This window comes from Diplotaxodon limnothrissa, linkage group LG8, assembly GCF_057381915.1.
Source record: "Diplotaxodon limnothrissa isolate DT_005_m linkage group LG8, D_limnothrissa_male_GT1.1, whole genome shotgun sequence".
NCBI lineage: Eukaryota > Metazoa > Chordata > Actinopteri > Cichliformes > Cichlidae > Diplotaxodon > Diplotaxodon limnothrissa.
Genome location: NC_140603.1, coordinates 15,089,438 through 15,117,129, shown reverse-complemented (window position 1 = coordinate 15,117,129; position 27,692 = coordinate 15,089,438). Strand labels below are relative to the sequence as shown.

The 27,692-nt window shown below is 39.1% G+C and overlaps 1 protein-coding gene across 2 annotated transcripts; it reads left to right on the top strand.

Annotated features, from left to right (window-relative positions):
- Positions 1-2,756: 2,756 nt before the first annotated feature.
- LOC146626552 (myosin-binding protein C, fast-type-like) lies at positions 2,757-27,536 on the top strand. 2 transcript variants are annotated; one of them, XM_085361318.1, is made up of 29 exons: positions 2,761-2,822; positions 6,729-6,743; positions 8,581-8,601; positions 16,572-16,640; positions 16,748-16,896; positions 16,997-17,114; positions 17,226-17,274; positions 17,465-17,521; positions 17,634-17,806; positions 17,987-18,119; positions 18,650-18,774; positions 18,914-19,019; positions 20,652-20,818; positions 21,164-21,329; positions 21,442-21,548; positions 21,645-21,674; positions 21,780-21,922; positions 23,152-23,311; positions 23,448-23,552; positions 23,638-23,826; positions 23,938-24,072; positions 24,190-24,357; positions 24,517-24,605; positions 24,885-25,080; positions 25,187-25,326; positions 26,224-26,383; positions 26,778-26,914; positions 27,002-27,188; positions 27,383-27,536. In XM_085361318.1, the coding sequence occupies exons 1-29, from the start codon at positions 2,801-2,803 to the stop codon at positions 27,403-27,405; spliced, it is 3,339 nt and encodes a 1,112-aa protein (XP_085217444.1). In that variant the 5' UTR covers positions 2,761-2,800; the 3' UTR covers positions 27,406-27,536. The 2 variants fall into 2 exon arrangements, with proteins under 2 accessions (XP_085217445.1, XP_085217444.1); XM_085361319.1 differs by lacking the exon at positions 8,581-8,601 and having other exon boundaries at positions 2,757-2,822.
- Positions 27,537-27,692: the final 156 nt, after the last annotated feature.

Sequence of the window (27,692 nt, the reverse complement as noted above, 5' to 3'; positions counted from 1 at the left end):
AAAGGAGATGGCTAATGAAAGGAATGTTAGCAAAGGGTTAGCTTAGCTTAGCAGAAAAAAAATAGCTTGAGCCTCTCAGTAGGGGAAAACATAGGGTTGCCAACCGTCCCTTAAAATACGGAATCGTCCCGTATTTCGAAACAAAAGTACACGTCCCGTATTGAGCTAATAAGGGACGCACTTTGTCCCGTGAGAATCAAAAGTAGTCTATAACTTTTAATGGAATTAACGCTTTGTTTGAAAACATAATTCCCAGCCCCTCTCCTGCTTTGTGACCAATGAGCTGACAGCACACTTATGACAATTCGAGTATGACAATTCAGATTACCGCTCATCTCATTGGTCGAGGAAAGGTCGCTTACGGAGAAAATACCGGAAGACAACAGATGACCACAACAAGAAGCATGGCCAACAGGGAAACAAACGCCGACACGGCGGTGCAAGTCTCGGACGACAGTACACCTAAAGCTGGGCAAACACTGTGCGATTTTTTCAGTCACGTTATTCAGCTCCTGCTCAAACTGCACGATTGACTCGCAGGGGTTAGAAGTTGGTAGGTCACGATGCAGGGTCTCACACTATACCGCCCGATGCTCTGATGCGACCTGAGTGCTCACACTGTGCCTCCATAACATGAAGGTTATAACAGAAAATCTGTCGCTCGCTCTCTCTGTCTTTCACTCACACAGACACACCACCACCATCAACTTTGCTAAATTGCTAATGAAAAACATGATCAGGCAGCTGTGATTGAGCAGCAGTGTAAATCCAACTGTTTTCACGGTTGTTGTGGTCGTGATAATTTTGTGATGCCACATCGAAAAGGCTCGGATGAGCTTTCCAAAGTTCTACAAGTTGTGCCTCCATCGCTTGTGTCCAGATCACACGCTGCACAGCCGTGCTGCTCCATCTTTTACACCAACGTTTACGTGTTTGCGCGCGAGCAGTGTGAGCGGCTGTGATGAGACCCTCACGAGCGATTGATGATCGGGAGCTGGTCGTGAGGTGTTAATCACTTCTCGTTACCCCACGTATACTACACGATGCACGATGAAGGCCAAAATCGGTCAAAAATCGGCTCAAAATGGGCCTAAAACCGCACAGTGTGAGCCCAGCATTAGAGCAGCAATGTTTGTTCCCCTCAGAGAAAGGGAAGAATGGGAAAAGGAAAACACCTGGCTGGAAAAAGTTAATATGGGCATGTGCAATGAATATCAGCGCTATGTGGCCAGAAGTGTGATAATATAATTTATTTTGTGTAATAAACAACTGCAAGGATAGATGATTACAACAAATAGATGACTAATACATAAAAGTAATACATAGATGAATAATGATGATGAGTTAAGATGCGTAATCATGGGAACAAGCGGGTTTACAAACAGGAGCAGCTGATTAGCATTAGAAAAGCTGAAATAATATTTCAACTGAAGCCGATTGTACTAAATGCACTAAATGTGCACTGTTACAAGAATGTTTTTCTTTCTATTGTTTTCTATTATTTTAAGTTAAGCAGGACAGAGTTCTTTTAAAGAAAGATTTACTTATATTCTCAAAAGTTAAGCATGACAGGCTTCTGTTTAAGAAGGAGACCTGTTTTATTGTGTTAATGTTGTCATTTTGAGCTAAAAATAAATGGCTAAATGATCATTTGTTTCACATGTGTTCATATCACAAAGAATACACATCTACTTAAATCAAATTCAAGTCAAAGGGTTAAAAAAATAATTTCACACACAAAAAAAGAGCTAGAAAATTCACCACACTGGGAAGGGTGAAGACAACTGGGTCGCCCGGCCCTGGCCACGAGGTGTCCCTTATTTATTTTTCAGGGAGTTGGCAACCCTAGGAAAACACCAAACACATGCCACTGCTAATAAAGAAACCACAATTTTTTTATGCTTACTTTATATGCAAATTGTCTTGATTTTATGAAATTAAAGACAAATTGTTTTTCCTTTTTGTTCTATCTTCGTGCTAAGGTAAGTAGCTTCTCTCATATTTAAAGGAAAGTAGCTTCTCTCATATTTAATGATTTTGCACTTTCTCTAATTGTCTGCTAGAAAGCAAATGAAGTATATTTTCTAAATATTCTTACACAATCTTATAAATAGTTGTACTCAGTGTAAAAATTTGCAAATTATTTAGGTTTTACAAGGATGCAAGGCTAGATGATTGCTAACTTGTTAAATTCTGAAAAACTGTAGGCATCTATCAAATATATATAATTTAATGTATGTTAGGTGGGTCAGCCATGTATTACCATATATAGCTACATAGCTTACATCTAAGGGAGTACAGCATATCTAACAAAGTATTAAGTGAGGTAAAATAAACCTAAAGATAATCTTTCAAATGCTTGTTGATCTCAATTTTAATGTGAGCATAAAAGGTGATAAGTGAGAGATTAGTCTGACACTGCAAGGAGCTAGATAAAGTGTCAAAAACTTAATCGCCTAGTACTCGTTTCAGTGTATTCTGTATGTGTCCAGCAAAGTTTCAAAAGCTCAACAGGTTTAGTAAGCCTATTAATCTCGTCATCCTGCAAATGTGACCCTTTTCAACATCACATTATCCTCTTTTGTCTCCACCTTAACAAGGTCTCACTCAGGGTGCGTCTCTTTTTGAACTCCCCAAGGGTGTCATATCTCCAAAACTCTTCGCTCACTGGAGGGCGTGGGTGACTTGAGTGCCAGGAAAGCTTTGAATAACAGAAAGAGAGAGAGGGGAGAAATAAAAAGGAAAAAAGCCCCACAAGCCCTCAGTCTTCCAGCAGCAAACAGAAGACACAGGAATAACCATGCCTGAGCCAGTCCCTGAAGGTATGCAGATACTTTTTGTAACATCATACTTCATTGTAATTAGTTTAGAGAGTTTCATTATACTGAGGTGTGTTGACTTGAAAAATATAAATAACAGTAAATTCACACGAATGTTGTAGAAATTAATGGATAATGTGAATTGTTCCCTATATTTTGTTTTCATTTTTTCAGTGTTAAATATATAATCATTACATAGTGCACTAAAACTGAGAAATTTTATTTTAAAAATAATATATGCATATTTATTTACACTACACATATCCTATAGGTTGTGAAAAACAAACAAGAGTACTATGAAAGATGGTTTTGTAATATTTTGTGCAGCATGTCTGCTGTTATGGCAGAAAATACAAGCAGATGACCAAACTTAAATGAGGTGAAAGTGGCTTTGGTATTAATGTTATAGCTACTGGTGAGACTGACCATGAGTTTGAACCCGATATTAATATTACAAAGTGATTGATACAAAATATGATGGAAAATAGCCATCATTTTTTATTGATAAATGAAATAATTCACTATTGATACTACGCATTTGTCAAGGATATTCCCATTTCACCTGTCTGCTTTCTTGTTATCTGTCCATAAAGAAGATTTGAGACGGAGTAAATAATGACGTAGCCAGTTGTTATTACATCACTAGACTGAATATCTTTATGACATCGGAGCACAGATTGCTTTCTTGTTGGCTGAACTGGCAAGCTTCCAGCTGCAGCAGCTCCATAAGCAAATACTGCTGGAGCTTTACGTGAGTCCTATATGAAGGTCAGCTTGTGTCACTGTAGCTGACTCACTTCATAGAACATATACACAGTACTTGTTTTCAATGCAGCATTCAGGGTAAAAAACTGTTGTTGCTATTATATATGATAATCTGCATTTTGGATTATGTAATGCCCAATAGGATAGGGATTTGACATCCTTGATTGCATCATGCCTTCTCATATATAATTGCCTGTTGACCTTCACTACTATCTTCCACATTGACCCATTCAGTATCACCTTAAATCAACCGACTAAGCTGATAGCAGGCTCAGGTTGCAGACAGTCTCAGTTGCCCTGATAGATCTCTTGGGATAGCCGAGTTTTGTAGGGCAAGATTGTGCTGACGGGTGTTGAGCCTCCCAAACCCTTTCCCCCAAGGGGTCTCCCGCTGACCACATTGTGATAGTGAAAGTCATAGGCTTTGCTGGAGTTGTTCATACATTATTCTTAATTCGACTGTGTAATATTTGATTCTGTTTCCCAGCATCTGTCCTTGCCCTAATCCTTTTAAAGATCTAATCATGGCCCTTTTATTTTTATCCCAGAAACCTAACCAGGCACTGCTGTTATTCACCATATAGAGCCAAAGTGTTATGAATATGATTCCACTTTGCATACTCTGCCTGCACCACCCACTGCTCTGTCATTCCAAGCCAAACTTAACTGCAAAGCTTCAAATACAAAGATCAGATAACCTGGCACTTTTTCGTTTTTAAGTTGTGCTTGGTGCTTCTAGGAAATATTTGACGGAATATATTTTTTAAATACTTTCTCAACTAATACTCTTGTTGAAAAGAATTTTGGTGACATTTTGTACCTAGCGTGCAACACCACTATTTACCCACAAACTGAATTACCTTTCACATTTCCACATTAGTTCAAAGATTTTCTGTGCTACTTCACTTAACAGCACTCAGATCACACCCTCAACTAACAGCTAAAAATACTCTGCAGTAAGCCCTGACCTTTTCTACTTTCATAGAGTTTCACACACCCTGACGTATCGGGTTTTGCCTAACAGTTTTGGAGTCCCGGCTGAGATAAATCATTATGTAATCTGTCATTTTCACCTAAAGAGTTCCTTCTTGGTCTTCAGGTCTGATGCCCTCTTTAATGTGGCACTGCTCCAGAGCAGTCAGTCAAGTGTGTGACAGTTTTGTAGTCAGTGGTTGGAAGCAATGGTATGATCCACAGTCATAATTCCTTTCATCGCTGTGTCCTGATGAAACACGATGAGCGCAAGCGGAATCAAAACTGCTCTGTGAAGTTTCTCCAATCCGTCTGCGCTGTTTATCTTCAAAAGGGTTCAAAAACCTCAACTTAAAATGATGAAATGATTAATGTCCACTTGGCGAATGAATACATTTGTCTTTAAGTCACTCTTGATGGCAAAATCTGTGATTTCATAATCCATATAATAAAGTACCACCACTAGAAACCACTGTCACTTCCTCACTGAGTGGCAGAGCTTTCATTAACTGCATATATAACACAATAAGCAGCTTAATCGTCAAAATTTAGCAAGCACATGCAGATATTGTGGCATGAGGCAAGAAAGGTTTTTTTTTTTATCTTTCCTGGCAGCAGTGCTGAAGCAAGACATCAGAGAACGTGTTTGACTGCCTGGTGCAGGGAAACGTCCGGGTTATCCATTTATTATCCATAACCATTCACCACAGTCATTTGGACGACTTCTGCATCAGCTGATGGAGGAATCCAAGCAGTGCATTGATCCAAACTGAATTCAAATAGCAGCAGCAGTGACGGGAAAATTCCCTCTGAAAGTAATACAGTGGCATTCCACAGCTAGCTGTTCAATTTCCAGGCCCCAGAAATCAATTCCTTCAAAGTAAGATGTCCGTGAGTATAGTACAGCTAGCGCAGCCCGTGTTATTGTTTTAACATGTGGCGTCAGGTTTGCGCCACAGACATTGTGCACCAAAATGTCAATAATTGTGTTTGTCATAAGGATAATGTAAGTCTTGTTCTTTTTTTAATATACTTGTATATTAACATCTATCAGCGCATCTTCAAAAGCCTCCTAATTATATGAGTAGCAGAACTGCACATGAAACCACCGAAAGTCTCTGAGGGGACTATTTTGACTGTGAGAAGCAGCTGTTCAGAAGTTCATTACACTGCTTTATCACAGACTTGTTGAAGATGATCAAGATTCTCTCTCCATGTGGACTTACATAGCAGATGCCGGTGCAGATTTACACTCAATGCAGGTCTTAAATCCTCAAACAGGATATATGAAGTATTAAAACCAAAAGCTCGTTTTTCTCTGAATACTATTTCAATTTATATCTGTTTCCAGCTTCTTCTACTGAAAAAAAATTATCAAGCTGTCTCATTTTTTCCTTTTGTTAGAACAATGTCATATGAGATAATGCAGTTGTAGCATTAAATATAATGTTGTTATGAGGCATGCAGGCATGTATTAGTATTGTATTCTACACATTTAAGATCTTTTAAAAAGAGAAACACAATAAATCATGATTATATTTTCTGTCACAACACCTGTTTTATCCAGAAATTTACAACATGTGGACAGTAAACCACACCAGGTCAAGTTGGAGTGGCTATTCAAGGAAACTTTGTGTAGCTAAGAGAATATGGTATGACTTCAGGGAGGTCATAAGATACCATCCCTGGCCTTTAGCAGCTAGTCCAGTGACCCCCAGCAAGACACTGTGGAAGTTGGGTGTATTATAAGCCTCTATTTCCATTGACAAGTTGCTTTTACCATATTTAGGCTTTAACAATCACATTGGATGTGATTGTTAAAGCTACTTTTTAAAAAGTGGCTACTTTGTATGTAAAATGTATCTTCTTACCGTATGCCATATTTAAAATTTACATTCTGGGATTAGTAGCTTCACTAATAAATAAGATACATGGTAAACGTCATCATTTTGTAGAAAGCCATTACCCTCAGACAAACAGGACCTTTAACCATCGTCAGACTAGGTGTTATTAAAGATGCAAAACAGTAAGTCTACTAAAGATATCGTTTTCCCTGAGAGGAAGGATCCTTTGAAAACAGATAAAGGATTCTTAAATGTAACAGATCACAGTACATTTCTATAACTTCTGAATATATTTTTCTAACCCTTTTCCCCTTTTTGTGTTTTTCAGAGAAACCAGCGGTGGGTAAGTAAACTGCTCCACAACTGACCTTTTGCGTGTCTTACATTATCACATGGTGACATGATTATAGCTCTCACATTTTCACTTTTCACTCATATATCATGTCAACTGCATGTATCAGACAGAGGCAGGCTTCAGCTTATAATGGCGTGTAATCAGTGTCCACTGATATTATTTATTCATAAACTTTTTATCAAGCGAGTGAGCATCTTCATTTTATTCCTGCATGCCTACATGCGACTGTGTGGTCTCTATTTTTATCTTATAGTGTTTGAGAATATTTTATGAAATGCATTATGAAATTGTTGTTTAACCAATGTCTTCAAATTATGTAGCCATACAGAAAGAGCTCTGGCAGAAGTGCTTTGGTTTCCACAAGCCATATTTTAGTGTGGCCATGTGTCTCTAATGTTAGTTTTCCTATGGGACTGTCATGGTTTTATTTTTTATTTTTCTATGTCCAACAAACATCCACTAATTGTAGCCCCAGTGGAGGCCGATGAAGAAGAAGAAGAAGAAGGACAATGACTTTCTTTGCTTCTTTTTTTGAGACTTTTGAGGATTTGTGCATTGTTGATAAGTGACACAGAGTGGGTTTGAGTTGAACTGAGTGTTGAAAAATGCATTTTAACTAATCTGTAAAACTAATTACCTGATGAATACAGAACAAATGGTTTTGCTATTGCTAGATAATGAGTTGAGCAATTACTGAGTCAAGAAGACAGGCCTAAAATTCAATCACATCATGAGACAACAGGAAACTGCTGAATGGAATAATGAAATTGTTGTGCCACTCCCATTTAGTGTGTTTGCGTTTTTTAGCTGGCCTATCACATCTCATCACCAGAGCTAACTACAAGCAGACACTTTAATATTACACTGTGATTATGTAAAATCAAGGAAATTACACCATGTTATCTGCACATGAATGCAGTGTATGTCAAAGCAACATGCTTGTTTGTTTATATTCATAACCATTCTAATTAGAAATAATCATCGTCTTTACTCCTTCTTTTGCTTTTCCTTTTCAGAACAACTGTTCTTTTCTTTGTTAATATGAATAGTTTTGGATTGTACAGAAATGAACTGTGTGTGTGAAGCAGACAGGACAAGCTGTCTTTGAGGATTTTAACATAGTTCATTGACTGACTGCAACTGGATGCATTTTCCACATCTGTAGACTCTGAGTTCTCACTGTGACCTTTGGTTTGCATTTCACTGCAGGCATGCACTGTATGAGTTTTTGTGAGTTTTTGGTTTTGTTACATTTGCAGCGTTTCCAAATATAACATTTTCCAGGTCTCAACATTTGTTGTTATTAGTTACTTAACCATTATTCATTTTCCCTCTGCCACATCCTGAAGAAGATGTGGTGGTCTATTAGTGTCAGGGAATAATACACTATAAGGACTAAAGTATATCCATTCATCCAGCCATTCCTTTCCTTCCTTTTATGTAATTCAGGGTCACGACACAAAAGCACATACATTATATAATGAAGTATAAAATCAAGGACCTAGGAAGGACATTTCTTACCTCCTGGATAAACCATGATCAACTGTAAATAGTATTATTGCAAAGTCGGGTCGAGTAGGGTCACCGAGTTCTGAGATTGTGCATGAAAGTTTCCATAGCTCTCAGTAGCTCCCGAGCTCCAAATCTCCTCTGCCATGAACATCAGCATAAAAACTGCGCACCAGGAGCTTCCATGCCCTGTAGGTGTAATGTGTAGGTGCCCCAGTGTCTGTCTAATGTACAAAGACATTCTTTTTCACTGCACGTAGTAACTATTTCTAGTGTATATTGGAACTCCAAGTTAATGTCCCTTCATTTTCCTTAGATGCACCTGCTGAAGATGGAGGTAAGGCAGAATCGTGGGAATGAACTGACATGGAAGCACTAAATTTACCTTGAGTGTTATATTTTAATGTATATGCCTGTGGTATCAATTTAATGTCCTCACATATGAGTTCATATGTGACATAATGTGTGAAAATTACAGTATGTGCATGATTCCTTCAGGTTGCAAGTTTGTAGGTTGGTCTCAGGTGATCCTCGCAACTTTTTGTTGTGTATTCTCGAAATGGGCTAAATCTTCTTTTTTTCACAAAGATTTTTCTTCACAGAACTAAGCGATACGTTACCGACTGTAACATATCTGACTGCTGTGCTGTTATGACATGAATAACAGGATTATTCATTTCACATGTTGTGATAATTTTTCTTACCTGGCTCTTTTTTTAATACACTTTATATACATATACCTTATAGTATATGTTATGTGTGAAATTAAAGTGGACCTACTATGCTTTACTTTTTGCCTCGGTACATGGTCATGGTTTCAAATACCGAGGTCACCATATGTACATGTAAGCAGAGCTCTCTAAACTGCTCTGCTATTAGATCTGTATGATGTCATAGGAAGGAAATACACTGCTCTGGTAGTGAGCACACCAGCTCCCACCTGCTTTTCAAATCTTCTTCTTGCAAGGATGAGTTAAGCATTAGAAAGTTTTCTTAAAGGGAGGAAGGTGTTAAAAAGGGAGGAGCTGCTTCAAACAGAGGGTGACCAATGTGGCTGCACCAAGGCCTAGTTTGAAATGAATGAGGGTTGTTTTGAACCATGAAACATGTGGAGCTACTCTAGAAGAGTTTGAAATAAAGCTGGTAATGAGCACAATAGGTCGACTTTAACCTTAAGCTTTATATGCTAAACATGTGAAACACATGTAGCGAGTAAAACTGCACAGTTTTGTTATTTACATCATTTAAAAGTATGTTTCTGTTTCTATTTTTTAAAAAATTCCATAGTTAATGTGTTTATCTACCTAGCAACTCTGAATGTGTTAATAGGAAAATATTTGAATTTGCATATTCAAGGTGGATTGGATGTTAGCGAATTTTAATGAAAAATGTGACAGTGCATGGTGCTTGTGTTACAGCCATGTTGCTGTGTTGCTTGGTCTCTGTTGCAGCAATAAGTGGTTTTTGTGCAACAATAAGCATTTTTGCTTCATAGCTGCTTTTTTCAGTTTTGTTTGCTTCCTTGTCTGCAGCAGATACAGAAACTGATGGAGATGGTAAGAAAAGAGCAGCATTTTATGTTGATGTGTTTGCTGAAACTATAGTTTTCTAAATCATCTGTTTGAGTGTTAAGATTAATATCAGTGAAATATCGGTATTATGTGCTAGTCAAACTGTCACATAATATATCGTTTAGTGAGCCTGGGTCCAGTTTATTAGATGAAATCATTTGATTACTTCAGTTTGGACAGATTTAATGCTTTTTTTTAAGTTTTCCTAGCATTTGCATGTGCCTCATTCTGTCTGTAAACACAATTCTGATAAAACTATGTAGGGTTGTAGAGTTGGGTCATGTTAACAGTCAACAAATGTTTTTCTTACATCCACCAAGGCCTTCAAAATAAACTTTATGATTTCTGGATGAAAATTGACAAAAAGCCTTATAACTTGGAAAGTACAAATCTTAAAAGTATTGTCGACAAAATATCATGTAAAGATTTGACCTCTGACCTCTCCTTTAACATCAATAGTTTGATCTGAAGATCAGTCATAATTATGCCATACAGAGCTATGCTTTACTTTGACCTCCAACCTCTTCTTTAAGTTCAATTAAGATAAAAAATTTCATAAAATGTATTTTTTTCTTTAAGTTTGTTTAAAATTCTACAGCATAGTTATTATCCAAATATTATGTCATATTTGACCTCTGACCTCATTTTGACATTTCACATCTGCCTTTCTTTCAAGTTGCCTTTAAATGTGCTATATCTTTAAAGAAAGTTAGAAATATACTGTAGTATAATATTTGTTTTTATTCACATCCAATTATTTACAAATTAATATCTATTAGCCATTATGTGCTCCTCCAAAATATTTATATCAAAATACAATATTCCCCTAAAAGAAAACACTGCCTAGAGAGGGAGCTGCATTGTTGGAGGTTTTGTGGTGCTTTTTATTTTTTCAGTTTTACAACATATATTATTAAAACCAGTTGGTTGCATACAAAACTTCTTTGGATTGAAGTTGTTTGTACACAAGGTTCTTGGTCTGCGATGAGACTGCTGTCTGCCAAGACAAAGTATCACTCACTACAGAGCTCATAAAATGTGCATGAAGCTGTTTGACCAAAATTCTGTGGTATGCCACAGAGCTCCTCTTGGGGATTATAAAAAGAGATTCTACTTCTCTCAGTGCTTATCAGCCATAAGTTTTAAAACAATAACCTAATATTGTACAGTTTCCTCCGACCTGTCATGGGATAGACTTAGCAGGACGGATTCAGTTACCTTCAGAGATCCTGAAGGCACTTGAATACCTTGCTCCTGTCAGGTATAGTAGTAAAGTGTGAGGTAGGGTCTTCATAGTTTTGACTTGTTTTCTGGGTTCATCCCACAGATGTTTAATCAAACTGGGAACTATGGAGTTAACACTCAAAACTCCAATGTTTAATTCATGAACAAATTTGAACGTTCTGCTGTATGCAATGTTTGCCTGAAGGTTTGCCACTTCTGTCAGGTAATAACATTACCATAACTTGTTCTACTTTGTCTGCAACAATGTCGATTGACGGGATATGTGATACGAGTCAAACATGTACACGAATGACACATTTTCTCATCAGAACATTGCCCAGAGCGTCACACTATCGCCACGGGCTTAGCTATTTCCCATGGTGCAGGATTCTAACTTGTCTTCCCGAGAGAAACCCAGACAAACAGATGGTTGCTCGTGGTTTTTTCTGTTTTTCACACACTTTTCACTTTGACTCACTTATTAGGTTTAGGCACTAAATGCCACATATTTATCTTTAGGTAACTATTTGGTTAAGGTTAGGAAAAGTTTAAATTCACCCCATCACACTAGATGGGAGTGACAGGCACAAATATTTGTGCATCATCCATCACCTTAAAGGGCACGTTGTGTCTAACTGCATGGTCCAACCTTCACTCTGTAAGTGAACCTTGGGTGCTAGAAGGTTGTCCTTCTCCTGAAGTCATTGGTTACACTTTGTTTGGCAACCCACGACTGGATCCCAGAATGCTGTCATATTGGATATGTTGAAACCCAGTCAGCTTGGCTCCTTTTTATTTTCTCTTTTCTTCTCTGCCAGCAGTATGTCATCCTGATATGTCAGATCATTTGGTGCCTAACATATCTAATCTCTTGATAGGTGGGAGTGTACAGAGATAATCATGTTATTCACTTTTTCTCCCAGTGTTTTTAAAGATGGCTTGTCTGTGTATCTATCTCAGTAGCAGCTTCAGAAAGAGAAAACACTGTAGGCATCCTAGTGTGTGACAGCGTTCTTATGTCATTCATCCATTTCTGTCCCCTACTGGTGGTATCCACTGATGCTACCAGACAACTCACAGACAAATTATTTTGTTTATGTTCTTTCAGCAATTTAGAATTTGTTTCTCCATGTGAAAATTATTGTCTCTCCATCTGTGACCTATGATACCAACCCTCTTGTGCTTCTGTCCCTCAGGCAATTTAAACAATGAGAGTGGAAACACAGCTGTGGTTCGTGTGCGGCACTCATTGGGGCACAATAGCAGCTGTTGCTGTTAACGTGCCAAGTGTCATCTGATGTTATGACACTTTTTATGGTTGCTTCTCAAATTTAACATCATGCTGTATTAGGAAACTGCAAGGAGAGGTCAGGTAGTGAGGTCATCCAAGACATTATCAAACGCAGTTCCTCCAGAGAGCATGTGATCTGCATATAGGCTCATGTCTTGTCAGCTCAAAGGATCTGAGATGTTTGACTAACTAAACTTCGTTAAAGTGTCATAAAGGCTAAATCTAAAAGTGTTGCTACAGCGCTGCAGCTCAGGTTTTACAAGAAAAATTTAAGAGCTCTTGATACAAAGCTGTCCCCATCTGCCTTAGTGATGCCAGAGTGATCAGTTGAACGTCTGCTCTATTTTGACTAACTAGATCAGGGGTGTCAAACTCAAATACACAGTGGGCCAAAATTCAAAACTGGAACAAAGTCGCGGGCTAACGCTAATATTTATTGAAAAACAAAATCTTCCTCCAGGTATAAGAATGAATCTTTTCTTATGGACTCAAACAAGTTTTGCTGAAAAACTGAATATGGAACAAGCAAAGCTTAATACTAAACGATATATATATTAGCTGTATAATACCAGTAGGCCAGCTCTAATAGTAATTTGGTATGGCTTCGCGGGCCAAATGTAATTAGGCTGCGGGCCAAATTTGGCCCGCGGGCCAGAGTTTGACACCTATGAACTAGATGGAGATTGCATGGAATGGTTCTGGAAGGGTGAAGGCCCCAGGGAGCTGAAGGGTGCTAATTTCTTGGTGTACTTTTTCAGACGTGTGCAAAATGTCCAAGACTTGCTGTGCTTAACAGGGAAACACAGCACTTATAAGGGTTTTCCTTTTCCAATTTGAACATCTATGTGTTCTTAGTATGAGGTAAGGTGCAGCATTAGTGGCAACTGAGAAATGTAAACTCTTTCCTGCGGTGTATGTTGTCATATGTTAGGAATATGTTTGGAGTTAAGACTGGCAGACTGGACCTTGGGAGCGATGGCAGTATTACCAGGACGATTGCCAAAGTGTTTCTTTTTTGGACTGTTGGAAATACACAGATGATGGACGTGGAGGTATGCAAAGGAAAGATGAGAAGTCACAGACTCTATCAAACGTGTCAAGACTGTTTTGTGTCCTCACAACAAGGCAGCCATGTAGGGAAGGCTGGTTGCTGTGCTGAATCATACCAGAAAGTAGTGGCCTGCCAAGCAAAAAGTGGGCTAGAGAGTCAATATGAGGTCATGAATAATAAATTGGGCACCTCTATAAATTTCCTGTCAAATGTGGCCAGCGGTGGATGTATGACCACAGCTTTTTCCTTTCCTACCATTCATAAGTGTGCATCTCCTCTGATGTCATGAATGCCCATCGCTGAATGTGGAACTCAGCAAGCTACTCCTGCTGTGACAACATTTGCCTAGAGGGAGGAAAGGTACATTGTACTGCAGATGATCCAGACACAGCTCAGCATGGCACATATATAAGAGAAGAAAGGGTAAGCTTAGTGGTAGAGTGTGAGTGGGAAAAACTGGAGCATGAAACAAAGACAAAAAAACCTTGAACATGTGCAAAACCTTCAAAGGGAAACATAAGAACCACTGATCTTAAGCTGTCGGCCATATTTCACCCCAACACTGGGAGTACAGTTTCTCATCATCACCATCGTCCACCACGAATCCACCAAGCCACACCATTCTGGTTAGCAATACAGACAAACGCAGCCAGGATGAAGATAGAAACAGAGGGAATCTGAAGAAATGTACCAAAATCAGCCTAATGTAGAAGCTATGATGTCTATATCAAATTCTAGACTAATTTATCTTAATAATTCAACATAATGTCACTAAAAAATATATTTTTCATCCTCATTAAGTCAGATCTGAGAAGTCTTTTTTTTTTTTCAAAGATCAATGTTATTAATATATCAGGCTGAACAACATCATTGACTCAACACTGTGGCATATGGCTGAGTTTGTGCACTGATTTAGTCATGCAGTAATTACTCAGGGCATTTAAATTTAATTTCAAAGAATCATCAGGGGGGTCAAATATCTTTTGTATACAGTCCACATTTTAAATATAGATTTATAGATTTTTAAAATATTTTCAGGTCTGCCGTTTCTTTGATCCCCTGTCCTGGCTACAGAAAGTTTATTCCACTCCTCTGAGTTGAGTTTGCCTTTAATGTATCTCTTAAGAGTCAATTTCTGTGTGGGAAGTGCTTATCATACCAAGGCTGTTTAAAGCCATGCTCACAGGGGTATAATGTGTGGGGGGATTATCATCACTTGGCCAACTGCAGTTTGTTTCGGGGCTCTCATACTAGTAATGGATGTCTGCAAAAAAGTTACTGCCAATTAAAAAAAAAGTATTGGAATCCAACATTCCCTTGGCTGAATTTATTGCAACAAAATTTATACTAAGTTTATACTACGTATTAGATTTATAACTTATAAGAACAGGATATAAAAATAGATTTTTAAGTTAAATCTAAATCACACCTCAATGATTTATTTGGTGAAGTATGTGAGATTAATGTTGTCGTTTGATTCTATTTAAAAGCAGTATATAAATTATAAATTCAAGTTCTTTTAATTTTTGCATTCAACATTTATTCACATTTAACCAAGCGCATTTGATCAACAACACCTGGTTGCTACTTACCATCTTAATTCCCATAGAAGCACTAAGGTGGCGCTTAACAAATTGCTTCTGCTTTTTAACTTACTTTTTACAAAAAAGTAAGTTAAAATGCCTTTTTAAATTATTATTTATTTAATTAACAAATTGTGGGACACTATAATATGTCATTAGTTGTATTTAAATAATTTAAGAACCTGATATGGACTGTGTTATTTATAATTATTATTATATAATAATGTCCTAATAGATAAAACCTTAGCATGTGCTTTCTGTGCCACTTGACTGGACATCACTTCTTCTCAGTTGACCGCTGTAACCCACACCTGGATTCTGATCTACCTTTTTTCCCATAAACACTTGAGCTTTTTTTTTTTTTTTTTTTGTAAATACTAAGCAGTTTGAATGTGAATTAAACTCAGTGCTGGCTTGGGATTTTTGTGTAATATTTGTGGGGGGAGGGGGGGGGGGGGGTGTTGTTATTCAGGCAGCATGGGGTGTTCTGTTGTTGCTCTGTGTGGGGTAAAGTATCTGATTTGATTGCAGCCTTGGAAATCAGTCCAGCAGAAGTAATCAAGATAATTTCAAATATTAGATTCGATGTTTGATGATTAAACTGATTATTTGAAGCTCAGATCATGACTACTGAGATCATGATCTTATCATTATGAGAGAATGGTTGCATTTTACTGTGTGTTGTTTCGATGCAATGACTCTAAAATAATCATTGTGTAACTGTTGTTTACTTACCTTGAGTTTATACAGACTTATGGTACAGTATAACTTAGAAGTGTTATACTTTCAAATGTGAAAGTGGGATAATTGTTTTTTGTAGCAGACCCTGCACTGGAGGGAGAATGAGGACGATGTGAAAGCACAGTGCAGGACTGTGACAATGCAATGCGTGAAAACGTGATGAAATTCAGATGTGTGCCAGCTATGTGTTGGTCATGCTCAAAGAGGAGATTGTATTCCTGAGTAGCTTCTCATGGCTTCCAAGCCAAGTCTTGGCTGTGATTGTTTAGTAAACTGAATTTATTAGGCACATTTATTTTCCCTGTCAGAAAACAAAGCAGAGAGCTGCACTGTAGAGTAGGACGCAACAAAAGAACCTAATGCCAATTACAAGTGTGCATTGTTTATAGAGTAGCACCTTGAATGCCAAATCTTGGATGATGGTAGAAAAAAGCTGATGCATAAAGGACACCAGGTGCATTTGTTAATAGTTTCAGATTTTTATATAGTGATTGTGTATTTCTGTACGTTTTGCTTGCCTGAACAAGCAGGACACTTCATCTGCTGTTACTGAGCTTGCTCTATCAGCAAGCAAGTGTCCAAAAAGTGCCCCCATCGTGCATGGAAGTATCATTGTTCAGAAACAATGTGACTTATACTGTATGTGTTTTATATGTACTTTAGATCCTCTGTATAAGCAAAGATATATCCAAACCATTCACCGTGTCTCTTGCATTTTGGCATTTTGAACATTATTTTTTGTTGTATGTTATTTTGCAGCACATGTCTTAAATGAATCTATAAAAATGGGCTCCAGATTTTAATGATTTACTGATTTAACAAATCTTTTTTACTCCTTCTTTTCAGAGCCTCAGTCTACTGAGCTCACTGGGCTCTTTGTGGAGAAACCGCCGGATAATGTAGTCGCTGTCGCAGGTTAGATACACAAATGAATGCTTGTGTTATTGCTGTCTCCAGTAATCCGTAATATGCAATCTGAGTATATAATGTCATGTGAATTAACTGTTGCTTGTGAATGGCAGGAACGGATGTCACTTTCATAGCCAAGGTCGACTCCACCAACCTGACAAGAAAACCCACCATGAAATGGTTGAAGGGCAAGTGGCTGGACCTTGGCAGCAAGGCTGGAAAACATTTGCAGTTCAAAGAAACTTACGACAGAAATACTAAAGTGTGTGTCAAAGAGAGACATAGATATTTTTTTTGTACCGTGTTGGCCGATCCTCTTCCTTCAGAAATAGCTAAGAACTAATGAATATTTTCTCCCTAAGATCTATACTTATGAAATGAAGGTCATCAAAGTGGTCCCTGGAGACGCTGGTGGTTACAGGTGTGAAGTGACTTCAAAAGACAAATGTGACAGCTCCACCTTTGAGATCTCTGTTGAGGGTGAGTGAAAACAGACTCGCGCCTGCTAAGGCTGCCACGGATTCTATACATACTGATGTTTTGATCTGATCCAGGAATAATGTGCGTTCTCTGCAACTTCTCTTATTACAGCTGCACATCAGGACGAGCAGGCAGATATTTTGTCTGCCTTCAAGAGAGCGTAAGTGCTCTGGGGTTTGTGTTTCATCTTGTGGAAAATGCATGCATAGACTTTTTAAAATGTTTTTTTCTGTGTATATATGTGTGAACATGTCTCACAGCACATTGGTTTGACAGTATAGTACACTTAATGTTGTGCCATGGCAAAATGCATTATGTGTGTTACAGTTAGTCTGATTCTGTACATGCAGTGACGCTGGAGAGGATGAGGGAGATCTGGATTTCAGCGCTCTGCTCAAAGCTGCTAAGTGAGAATCTTGACATTGTTTTGTTTATCGAGGAGACAGTATGATTTCCTCATTGTATTTTGTGCTTCTTCTGCCCTACCCGTTAAGAAACCCCCTTTTATTTCTCTGCCAGGAAGAAGAAGAAACCTGAAAAAGTAGAACCAGAGATAGATGTGTGGGAACTGCTTAAGAGTGCCCACCCAAGCCAGTATGAGAAAATCGCCTTTGAGTATGGCATCACTGACCTGAGGGGCATGCTGAAGCGTCTGAAAAAAATGAAGGCCGTGCCTGTTATACATAGCGAGGGTAAGTCGGGTCAATTAACGGAAGGGAGGGGAAGAAGTGGAGGAGTATTGCAAATATGATTGAGAGGAAAAGGATAGAAAGAAGAAGGCAAGAGGATGGGCACTATGAGGCTGAGCGGGTATGACATACGTGAGTTAATGAGTTAATTTAAGGTTTTTCTCTGTGTGTTTTCAACTACAGCTTTCCTGAAGAAGCTTGAATCTTGCTACTCAGTGGAAAAGGGCAAGAAAATTACCCTGAGGTGTGAAGTGGTGGATCCCAATGTTCAGGTCAAATGGCTGAAGAATGGTCAGGAGATCAAACCCTCAGCCAAGTATGATTAAAAGCATAAACACACACACACACACCAGTTATCCACACGCATCTTTTTGTGTGCTTTGTACAGGGTACGGCTTAATTAAACAGTAGTGTGTCATATCATCAGATCATCAAGCTTAGATTGACTTGGTGGGCAGTGCTTAAAAATATCAAGCTAAAATTATCTGTGCGACACAGTCAGAAACGATGCTGCCATCAACATGTTTTATTTTTAGGCAGTCATAAGAGGCCTCCCAGTGGGTTAAAGCAAGTCATACTGCCAAGACATCATATGCCCCAAATCCAGAAACTCAAGCAGGACAAAGATCTCTGTTTCCTTAAATGTCCCAATGTGGGAAAAATACTGTATCCTGGCAGAAAACTGTAATATATGTGTTGGCTTTGCTAGACAAAATATGTACCACTGCAACTGTCATAAGATTGATTCAAATCCACATTTTAAAACGGAAGGATCTGATACTATACAGTAGTGGAAATACTTTCAGAGGTGCTTTCTTTTTGATGAAAAAACACTGTCTTTTTAAGGTATATCATGGAGGCGAGCGGCAATGTCAGAACACTCACCATAAATAAGGCAACCCTGGCAGACGATGCTGCATATGAGTGCGTGGTTGGGGAAGACAAGTGTTTCACAGAGGTGTTTGTCAAAGGTGCACTTTCTCTTCTGCTTGTTTGGTAACAGTAGCGATCTGAGAATACAGTAAAGCAGCACGTCTTGTCCCAAAGCATGAAAAGTGAAGTTTCAGTGCTTGGTTCATGAATTGTAAAATCTTCCTCTGTTGTGTTCAGAGCCCCCTGTGACTATCACCAAGCTGATGGATGACTATCACGTGGTTGTGGGAGAAAGAGTGGAGTTTGAGATAGAGGTGTCGGAAGAGGGTGCCCACGTGATGTGGTGAGTGAAATTCACATTATCAGCAATAAAGATTCAGGTTATGTACATATGCTGAAAGTTTTTTAACTTGTTCTTTTTACAAAAGCATTTAAAGCAGGGGTGGGCAACTCCAGGCCTCGAGGGCCGGTGTCCCTGCCGGTTTTAGATGTGTCCTTGAACCAACACAGCTGATTTAAATGGCTAAACTAGCTCCTGCAGTTCTCCAGAGGCCTGGTAATGAACTAATCATGTGATTCAGGTGTGTTGACCCAAGGTGAGATCTAAAACCTGCAGGACACCGGCCCTCGGGGCCTGGAATTGCCCACCCCTGATTTAAAGTCACATGTAGAAAACAATAGTTTTCACAGGACTCCATAAAGTTCTCCAAAAAACGTAAGAACACCATTACCGCGTGCATAAGAGGACAATACACTTGATTAGTTATCAATTAGTCATCAATCAGCAAGTGTGAGCGCTATAAAAGAAAAGATTTGGCAGTTTGGTGATCTGAAGCATTCAGATGTACATTAACACAATGTCACAATCTTCCCAGGAGCAAATGTCTCAGCAAAGTCGCCCCAAAGTTAGTCCATGCAATACTCAAACCTGCAAAAGATGAATCTACAGGCCTCTTTTAGCACCTAAAATGATAAGATTAATGAGAATAAGATTAGAGTAAGATTGAACAAGTGTGGCTTGTTTGGAAGGGTTGCCAGGGGAAAGCCTCTAAAAACAACATGGCAGCACAGCTTAGGTGTAAAAAGTTGCATCTGAATCAGCTACAAGACTTCTGGAACAATGTACACTGTACAAAGGCCAAATTGTAGATGTTTTGCTATAATACACGGGGCCGTGTGTGGCAAAAACTAAACACAGCATATCAGCACAAACACCTCAAACCAACTCTCAAGCACGGTAGTGGAGGGTTAATGATCTGGCTGACCATGAACTCATCTGTATATTAAAGTATTCCTAAGTCAAATGTGAGGTGACTTAGCCCAAATTTGGTCATGCAGCAGGACAATGATTCTAAGAACAGCAGGAAGTGTTGTAATGACTCGGTCAAAGTTCAGACTTCAACCTAAAATGCTGCGCTGGAACCTTAAGAGAAACGTGACCTTCTCATCTTCATATCAGATGAAACTATATTGTAGGAAATCTTGGTTCTGGTCAAAATGTGTGGAGGCTATTTGATCTGCTTGATTCAGGAGATTTTGTCACAAATTCAACCAAATGTGTAGATTTTGATATGGAAGTTAGATGGCTTTGAACATCGTCAGTCAACAAAAGCATTTCAAGCTCAAATTCTGAAGTTTATTTCAGTTTGTTTCACTGGAGTTTTTATTTTTGAGATAATTTTGATACAGCGTCGCTAAATTTAATATTGTGTCTTCTTATTTAAAGGTGCATTTTGAAAAACCTAATAAAAAGCACAAAGAGCAAATGAATGAAATTAATTATATTTTTAAAAACGTGGTATACACAGCTAGATTTATATTATCTTGTAAAATCTTGATTAATCTAAAATCATACATTTCCAAAGTCATTTTGCAGTGTGACTTGTAAAGTTAGAGCTGGTTTCACCTTACAGTTTGTTTTTAGAGAGTTTTAGTGACAACTTTTAAAAAATATCTGTTTTATATTAATTTCCAGGTTTTTTGAAGACCAAGAGATTCACAAAGACAAAGATTCAAAATATCGCTTTAAGAAGGATGGAAAGAAGCACACACTTATCATTCATGAAGCTACACTGGATGACATCGGAATGTACCACGCTTGGACAAATGGGGGTCATACCAAAGGAGAACTGGAGGTGGAAGGTACCACATGAAATCATAATAATCTCACGTCTTTATTTTAGTTTTGAGTGAGAGTAAAACATAAACTTTTAGAAAAGCCAAGCTAATAATGATAATATTTTTAGAGCATTCACACATGTGTATCAAAAGGTAATATATATACAGTAGCCAAGGGTTTCTCTCATTTAAACGTTCACTGCAGAAGACTGCTGGCCCAAGGGCTCAGCACCTCTCTTTAAAAACAAAGTAACAACTCATGGCAGTGGGTGTCAAGATGAGTGGATCAGTGGGTGTCCTTATTTCCTCTCCTGCTACACCTACACAGTCTGTCTCCTGCCTGATCTATGCTTTTGTGGCCTTCCTCAGAAAAGGAACTGGAGGTGTTGCAGGACATCGCTGATCTGACAGTCAGGGCAACAGATCAGGCTATGTTCAAGTGTGAAGTGTCTGACGACAAGGTCACAGGAAAGTGGTACAAAGATGGCGTGGAGGTCTTGCCAAGCGAGCGCATCAAAATGACCCACATTGGAAGGTGAAAAGACGATACCAAACGGTTTTGCCTTCATGTGAACAAAGTTGGGGGGTTTTATTGACACAGATGTTTCCATAAAACTACATGATATCTTTTGCACTGCTTGTCTCAGGTTTCACCGACTGGTCATTGATAATGTGAAGCCAGAGGATGCTGGAGACTACACATTTGTACCTGATGGATATGCCCTGTCACTTTCTGCCAAACTGAACTTCTTGGGTGAGAAAGACCGAACAATTACAAAGGTCCTGCTGTGGAAAAATTAGTCACCAGCAGCCTGGATAATACTGTCACCTCTTTTCTCTTTCATAACAGAAATTAAGATCGACTATGTGCCTAGGCAAGGTAGGTACCTGTAATTTACATCTTAATTAAACATCCTGTTTATAGTTCAAACCCAAGACAGCCTACTTGATTGATGACTCTCTTTGAATGCTGTATTTTAACCAGAACCTCCAAAAATCCACCTGGACACCACTGGAAACATGGTCTCCCAAAACACTATCATCGTGGTAGCTGGGAACAAGCTTCGTCTGGATGTGGAGATCACTGGCGAGCCAGCTCCAACTGTTGTCTGGTCCAAAGGAGATAATGTAAGGGCTCCAAAAAATAGCTGCAGTTAACTAAAACTAAACTAGATATATGGACATATAGATTTAGCAAACTTAAAAATGAGATAAAATTGTAAAGGAAATATTCTTAGTTCACTAGCTGGGCCTCATTTTCAGTTTGTCAGCATTTAGGTAGGTAAAGGTGAATGGCTTGGACATGAATTGAGCTGTGGTTTTGGGAAAGCCTCAAAAGGGACTGACAGCGGCTCCTGGGCCTTGCAAGTCCCCATGTACTAAATAGAAGTGAAGAAGTTAAAGAATTGAAAAGGTGAGAGAGGGTGGGGCACGTAAACGAGACGAACAGCTTGAAGAAGGCGTGGTTCTGCTCCTAATAACTAATTGCATAACTTGACAACTTAAATAATAGGACATGTGTGGAAATGAAAACTTTTTAGAATATAATTTAATGATAACATGTGGAGTTATGAGCAGACCTTAGGTGCCATCAGTGTCATACTAAGACAGCTCCCTTCTTCTTATTTTACACTCAACCTAAGTTCAGTCCAAGTGGTCCATTCATGCCCTTCTGGTTTGCACAAGTGCCACCAGCTAACACTCGTTTTAGTTCATGTGCCACCATTTCATCACTAGCAGACTGAAGTAGCAGAACAAGTGGACAGTAAAAAGTGAATAAAAAAGATAAATCTCCCTGCAGTATAAACAATACATTCTTGTAATGGTCACACTTTATGAACTATCCATCCACAAAAAAGATGATGAAAAGTCTGAGATGTCTTCAGAAAAAGAAGTGCAGCTTCATAAATGCGCCATGCCTCAGTTTTTTCCTGCTCTGTCTTCTGTCTTATTACAAAGAAACACTACTGCTGTAACTTTATGAAAAGCACTGGCACAGCTCTTTGGCTTAACCGCCTCACTTCAGTGTGGTACTGCAGGCCCTGAGTAATGTCTTTGGCTGTAAAACAGAGGATGATTCAGACCTCTGGCTTGGATAAAATTAACAGTTCACAGACAGCCCCTTCCCATGATGTGATCCACTCTTAAAGACTTGCAACACAATATTTCCTCGTGCAAAAAACAATGAACAGTCAGAAGATTCTGCCTTCAGCTGGTTTAGATATGTGAGTGGGTTTATTCTGGCCCCGAAGCCTTATGTTTGATACCCCTACTCTAATCTCTATTAGCCCAACTTTAAGTTACAAGTAAACCCTAATTGTTAGGCATGTTTTAACTGCTTTAATATCGTGTGTTAGCCAATCACAGACACTGAAGGACGTGTAAGGGTGGAGTCCAGGAAAGACCTCAGCTGCTTTGTCATAGAGGGGGCGGAGAGAGACGATGAGGGCAACTACTCCATCACTGTCGCCAACCCTGCCGGAGAGGACAAGGCTGTGCTGTTTCTGAAGATTGTGGGTAAGTGAAGGTTTTACAGGATAACATCAGCTGGTTTCCCCTCATAGTGGGCAGCAGAAAAGGGATGTTTTTTTGCAAATACCAGTTTGACCTGTCTTCTCTGTTGTATTTAAATAAACTGCAATCTTTTTATCAGATGTGCCCGACCCCCCTGAGAATATCAAGTGCACAGGAGTGGGAGAGGACTGCGCCTCCATTATTTGGGACCCTCCTAAATTTGATGGCGGTGCACCAGTTAAAGGTGGAACATGCATTATATTAATTTGTTTAAGGAAAACAAAATTATTATTCAACCTGTTCATGTAACTGCATTATTACTCCACCAGGTTATCTCATGGAGAGGAAGAAGAAAGGCTCTTCCAGATGGACAAAGCTCAACTTTGACGTGTACGAATCAACCACATACGAGGCTAAGAGGATGATTGAAGGTGTTCTGTATGAGATGAGGGTGTTCGCTGTCAACAGCATTGGCATGTCTCAGCCAAGTCTCAGCTCCAAACCGTTCATGCCTATTGGTACGTTTCACAGTCGTCCTTACGTCCTCTTTCTCAGCAACTCCCTGTCCCTCCTTTGCTCAGTGAAGCCAGTCACTGATTCTCTTGAGTCTCCTTTCCTGTCATCCTCAGCCCCAACAAGCGAGCCAACGCGTCTGACAGTCCACGATGTGACAGACAGCACTTGCAGCTTGAAGTGGCTCGCCCCAGAGAAGATTGGAGCTGGGGGCCTCGACGGCTACGTTATTGAATACTGCAAGGAAGGAGGTGATAATGCCGTATATTTACGTGTAATAAATGAAAACAGCTGAATGAATGAAAAAAAGAAAGAGACACAGATCACACTTAGTTTAATTTAATACATGAAGTTTTCTTTTAACGTAGACACTGAGTGGGTGGTGGCAAACCAGGAGCTGTGCGAGAGACAGGGATTTGTGGTGCGCGGCCTCCCGGTGGGAGAGAAGATCAACTTTAGGGTGGTGGCAGTAAACATTGCCGGGCGCAGTCCTCCTGCTATAATGTCACAGCCCGTCACCATCCGTGAGATCGTCGGTGAGTGAGTCAGATTCACAGCCAAATAAAGTGAGCAAGTATAAATGTAAATAGCACATTTGGGTGTAGCATAGTTTTTCTTTGTGTTGACCACAGAGACTCATACTCATACTCATGTTATGATAAGAAGTTTAAACAGGATGTCTGTTTCTTCTTCAGAACATCCAAAGATCCGCCTTCCTCGTGACCTGAGAACAAAGTACATCAGGAAAGTGGGAGAGAAGATCAACCTGACTATCCCCTTCCAGGTTAGAAAGGATGAGTTTCTGTGCACTAATCAGTATAACAATCAGTAACAGTGATATCTTAGTGAGAACCAAATTTAGTTTTTTTCTTATGTTCTAAAAAGCATTAGAATAATAAATTAGGAGCTTACTTTAGAAAACAAAACCTAGTTTTTTAGTTTGTTTGTTTTTTTGTTTTGTGCATCGTTTTAATAATTTGAGTATTGAAAGTATGAAGAAAAAAAAACAACCTGAAGCTACATTTTTTAAGTCATAAAACTTGATTATGTTTTTGCACCACAGGGCAAGCCACGCCCCGTCGCAAACTGGTTCAAGGATGGCAAACCGCTTGACGAGAAGATGGTCAACGTGCGTAACTCAAACGTGGACAGCATTCTGTTCATTCGCTCAGCAGAGAGAGAGCACTCTGGAACATATGAGCTGGTTCTGAAGATTGAGAACATGGAGGACAGGGCCAGCATTAACATCAGGATTGTTGGTATGACTCCCAGGACTCTAGACGACTTAGCCCAACGGCACACGAGATGATGCAATATTCATCAGAGTTTAGAAGCTTACACTAATAAAAGTTTAACCCCAAACAGACAAGCCTGGGCCACCTTTGAATGTGAAGGCGACTGACGTCTGGGGCTTCAATGCAGCACTTGAGTGGGACCCCCCCAAGGATGATGGCAACTGTGATATTTCTGGATACACTATCCAGAAGGCAGACATGAAGACCAAGGTGAGAAAGGGAAATGGGGGTGTTTTCAGTCTTCGTCAGCGCCACAGTCACCTGCCAAGATGTCCAGCGAGGACCTGTATACTACGCAGGACGTTATCTCTCTGAATCATCGCTCATGACTCACTTTACCTGCAGGGACACTGCTTTCTTACTTTATTCACGTTTTTATTTAACTTTGTTGTATCTACTGTGGTTTCAGATTAGTTTCTTTTGGCATGGTCTATTCTATTTTATTGTGCTACATATCATTCTGCTTATTTAAGCTATTTGTTATATACTGTTTAACTTAATTTTTAACTTTTGCAATCAAGGATTATTCCTAACTCCAAGTTAAAATAAAACCTTTTAACAAATGCGGCCTTTCTTTTGTTCTCCACATAGACCGTTTTATCGGCATGCTGCCAAAGCCTGCTCAAGCGTGATTGGTCAACAGAACGTGATATACAAGCAAACCAGAAATCTTGGCCCCTGCCTACAGATTATGCAGACATCTGTTTATATAAACAGTTTATAGCTTAGTGGATTTATGAAGAGCTGCAGGTCTTGCGAGTCTGTTTGACCAACCTGCTTCATGCATTCAAAGCAGAGAGATCACAGCTGACAGGATGAAGTGTGTGCTTTGGCTGCATTCGCACAAAAGCATATTTATTTATGCTTTATGGAGAATTACAGAATAACATGCTATTTATCTGATTCACTGATTTGTTCTGGCCAATCCTGCTTACTCTTGTCGTCTTTGCATCAGAGAAGGAGCCAAATCTGAATCTTGGGTTTGCTAACATTAGCTACCAAATGCTGCTTCTTTTACCTTTAGCAACACTTGGTTTGTTCTCCATGCTAGATTTGTGGGGGATTTTGTGGTTTAATATAATATTATCACTTCTTTTCTCTTTCTAGGAATGGTTCACTGTTTATGAGCACAATAGACGAACAAACTGCACAGTTTCGGATCTGGTCATGGGCAACGAATACATGTTCCGCATCTACAGCGAAAATCTCTGTGGCCTGAGCGAGGAGCCGCGCATGAGCAAGAACACGGCTGTGATTGGCAAAACAGGTATGACAGTGTTTCCAATATTTACATGCAGTTGAACACATATTTAGGCCTAAAATGCTGATTTTAAGTCATCTAAATACATCTGAGTTAGCCAAGTTATAAGTACAGTGTAAGCCATTTATTCCAGTGGTGTTTGGTCTTTAGTTCATTGGTGTATATTCAGTTTATACCAACCATATTATCCTTAATGATTTTCTATTTAATAAATAAGTAAACTTTTGATTTCATATACTCATGCTGCATATAATTCAAAGAAGTACTTTATATTTTTAGTGGCAAAGTTGTATTTTTGTTGTTCTTTTTAAACATGTGAGCTGCATGTTTAAGTTCATACAGTTCATTTCTGATTTTTGCAACCTTTTTTCCCTGATTTACTTCCCACCCTCTTCTGAAGGCTTGGAACTCAAATCAAAGCCCTACAAGGAGAAAGACATGTGCTGCTCTCCCAAGTTTACTCAGCCGCTGGTGGATAGAAGTGTTGTGGCTGGTTACAGCACTGCTATCAGCTGTGCTGTCAAAGGCTTTCCTAAGGTAAAAGCACATGTTAAAAATTGAGTCCACTAATTAGCCAAGAAGTTTTAGCTTTAGCTTTCTTAACTCAGCTTGTTCAAATCTTAGCCTAAGATTGTCTGGATGAAGAACAAGATGATTATTGGGGAGGATCCCAAGTACTTGATGCAGAACAATCAAGGAGTTCTGACCCTCAACATTCGAAAGCCCAGCACCTTCGATGGAGGGAAATACTCTTGCATGGCTGTCAATGAACTGGGCAAGGATGAAGTGGAGTGCACACTTGATGTCCGAGGTAAGAACACTGGGCAACCGTCTGAGCGGGTAGAGGAGGACAGATGAAGGAACAGGAGGAACTTTGGTTATTTTAGGACAGGATGAGTCTTGATGGTTCTGCTAAACACTTTACAACAAAACAATGATTGCCATCACACTTGGACTCCAATCTAACAAAAGCTGACAACCACTATCTCTCTTGTTCTTTCACAGTTTACAAAGAGCCAGAGAAGTGAGAAACTGGACAGCAACGAATATGAAATTCAAATTATGAGCCAAACAGTGAATGTAAGCAGTGGACGTCACAATGAGGAGAGCACACTGTCAAGATTGAATTAAATAAAATATAGTGATCCTTGCTGTAAAAGTTGTTTATTCTGATTACATTTTATGTCTGTTAAAAAATTATTTCATGATTATTTATGTATATTGTGTATTCTTTATGAAGGCTCAAATCTGCTCAAGCACACAATAACTATCACGATCATATTACAGTGAACATTAGTTGGGAAGCATTTTTATA

Excerpts from the sequence above, each read along its gene's own strand:
- LOC146626552 (XM_085361318.1), top strand. The coding sequence starts at position 2,801 with ATGCCTGAGCCAGTCCCTGAAG. Across the intron at positions 24,358-24,516 it reads CACCATCCGTGAGATCGTCG|AACATCCAAAGATCCGCCTT; the intron begins GTGAGTGAGTCA and ends TTTCTTCTTCAG. Across the intron at positions 25,327-26,223 it reads AGGCAGACATGAAGACCAAG|GAATGGTTCACTGTTTATGA; the intron begins GTGAGAAAGGGA and ends TTCTCTTTCTAG.